General features: G+C 49.0%; 1 protein-coding gene across 1 annotated transcript in view; it reads right to left on the reverse strand.

Annotated features, from left to right (window-relative positions):
• Positions 1 to 295: 295 nt before the first annotated feature.
• LOC119455679 (venom serine carboxypeptidase-like) overlaps positions 296 to 2,789 on the reverse strand; it is a 31,287-nt gene continuing 28,793 nt past the window's right edge. Inside the window, exon 5 of the mRNA XM_049668950.1 lies at positions 296 to 1,378. Within this exon, the coding sequence (XP_049524907.1) occupies positions 558 to 1,378 (821 nt within the window). The 3' untranslated portion in view covers positions 296 to 557. The remainder of the gene's footprint in view (positions 1,379 to 2,789) is intronic.

The following is a 2,789-nucleotide window of genomic DNA, read 5'->3' on the forward strand; positions in this document are numbered from 1 at the left end:
CATAATTGCAGACATCAATAGAAAAACAATCCGTAACGACTTCCATGAAATCGCGTTACTAATCGCTTAGTCTGAAGGCCCAAAGAGGTTGGCAGCACCGCTTGACTGAATTTGTTAATTTGGTGCAGAAAAAAAACTAGTGACCTTTAACTGAAATCGACATTGCACCATCGCAGTCAACGCTGCATTCCGTAATCTGGACAGCTTTTTTACTATAATAATGGCAAGAACGCAATGAAGGGGGGCTTAATAATCCATGAATGCGGTGCAGCACTTTCCACGCAAGCCGTGTAGCTTTTTGTTTATTTCGGACAGAGTTACATTGCATGCCAGTTCACAAAATCATGGTGCAATCCTACTACGCTGGGGCTCAATTTACGCATTGAGGTAGGTCTAGGGATTGACGAAAGGATTAACGCTTATGCACGCTCACACAACGAGCATTGCGTTCCATGCTAATTTGTTTGCTGTTATCCTCTTCTTGCGTCTATCTCCTACGCAACATCTGCCACCGTGCATTCCAAACAAATCGAGAGTAAGTCGAACAAGTTTGTGGCCTACGCAGAAGAGATAGCCTGTCCGGAGAAAGGCGGCTCGTCATCGATGAAGGCTGTGATGAGCGCGAACATGGCCTCAGGCTGGTCATACGGCAGCACGTGTCCACCGTTGCGCACCACGACGAAGTTGAGGTTCTCGACGGTCTTCTTGTAGCCATACAGACGCTTGCCGTCGGCGCTTCGCCAGATGTGGCGGGGTTCGTGAGACCATCGATCCGCATGCGACCACGCCACGTTGGACAGGAATTTCTCCGTGTGTGTAGTGGGCACGCATATGTCCAAGGGACCACTGTACACGAGCACCTTGTAGCCGCTCTCCAGAACTACGGTGAACTGCGGCACGGCCGAGCGCATTATGTCGCGGACAAAGTGGCCGGCCACGAGGTCACGGCTCATGCTGAATCCTTGCTGACCCACGTGCAGGGCGCGCCGGATCTCGGGCTTCTGGACGAACGCCTTGTAAGTCTTGCTGTCTTCGGGCTCCTTGTCGATCAGGTAGTTGTAGTAGTATTCGAAGCCTGTGACGTTCTTGAAGAAAGTGTTGTGCGTTAAGAGGCCGAAGAACAGAGTGTCCATGATTACACCGCTCTCAATAGTTCGACCTGCGCGCAGGAGATCGACCGCTTCCTTGGCGACTCGCGTCATGTGGTCGGCGGCGCTACGGTCGATGAGGCCGATCCCGTAGATGAAATCGCCAAAATCCACCATATTTATGGGGTCCGTCAGACCGTTGCCGTAGGCGATGCCGCGAAAATTAATCTTGACTCGCATCGAGTCCGCGTTCTCGTGTAGCGCGGCGCCCACAGTCGGCACGTACTTCCCTGCATGCACGTCAGAAAAAATTAAGCGCGCGCGGGGGGGGGGGTGGGGGGGGGGAGAGGGGAGAAGAAGTGTGGTGCACGTATGATTAAATGGTACAAAACAGCAAGATAGTAACCACTGTAAAACCAACAATTCGCACGAGATTAAGAAGATCTAAGAGCCTACGTTAGGAGCTCAGCAACTTTCTCCACCGTCGGTGTAATCAAGCGTCTACACCTCCCGAGAAAAAGTGACAAATCGACTGACCTTCTGTGACTTAGTCAGCACGCCGCGCTCGGCTCTACATCCATCCTGTAGTATAGCAAAGAAGGGACCCGGACAAATGGGGCGACACAACCCACTTTCTTTCAACTGAAGAACACCTCCTTGCGCTGCTAAATGACGAAAGTAGTCCAACTAGCTCAGTTCTCGATTCTTGTGGCTTTACATAGTCTTGGTCGCGGTTACTTACCCTTAAATAGCATTGACATCATATTAAATAAGAATGAGAAGCATCAAAGTAGAAACAAGTATTCGTTGAATAACAAGCAGTCCGTCCTGTCAGCACACGCATCATTCGAGATATTTAGTTTTTTGCACACAGCACTGCGACGCTCGGCCAAGACACGACAGCAAAAATAAAACGTAGCAAATAATGGTCAATGTAAATGTGTTATAATACAGAGAAAAACGCTTAAGATAACTGTTGGTAACCACCTTATGCCAAGGCTTACGCTCTGTTGTCGTGTGTATACGATGCAGCGGTTTTTCTTTCCCTCCTTCATTCATACTGGCTACAAGGTATTGTGATGGGTGGCGCTCGGCGCCGGTAACCACACAATATTAGGGTGCGACAAGCCAGACGTTTATTGAGACTAACTTATGCCTCGCATATACCAAAAGCAACTTGCACGGTAACAGCAATAAAAGTGGAACGCGATAGCATTCAAAGATCCCTGACTGCTTCTCACGGTCCACTCTTCTATTTTTCCTTTTCCTTACCCCTAGTGCAGGGTAGCAAACCGGATGCTCTTCTGGTTGACCTCCCTGCCTTTCCTCGCCTTGCTCTCTCTCTCTCTCTCTCCGACGACGGCAGCTTATGCAACCGTAGTGGTTAACAGCAAACACTGGCTGCGAACGCTATGCACGTAGGCGAGCTTTCTGGTAGAAATGCGGTCTCTTGCGTGGGCCGATCCCGGAGATAGTGCGCACACCGCGCCAGAGAAATGACATCATTTTCAAGTTTCCGTGTCTGTTTCGCACATTTAATATTTCAGTCTGAGAAGATTAACATAAAGGCATGCGCTGTGGGTGTTTTGTTTGATGACATTTGTTTGTGGATTATCGTTCTCAAAATTCTGAGGAATAGCTTTGTCAAGAATGTGAGACAAGGTACGAGAAAGATTAGTGATATAATGGCGTGGAATATAA

This window comes from Dermacentor silvarum, chromosome 6 (assembly GCF_013339745.2).
Source record: "Dermacentor silvarum isolate Dsil-2018 chromosome 6, BIME_Dsil_1.4, whole genome shotgun sequence".
In the NCBI taxonomy this organism is placed as follows: domain Eukaryota; kingdom Metazoa; phylum Arthropoda; class Arachnida; order Ixodida; family Ixodidae; genus Dermacentor; species Dermacentor silvarum.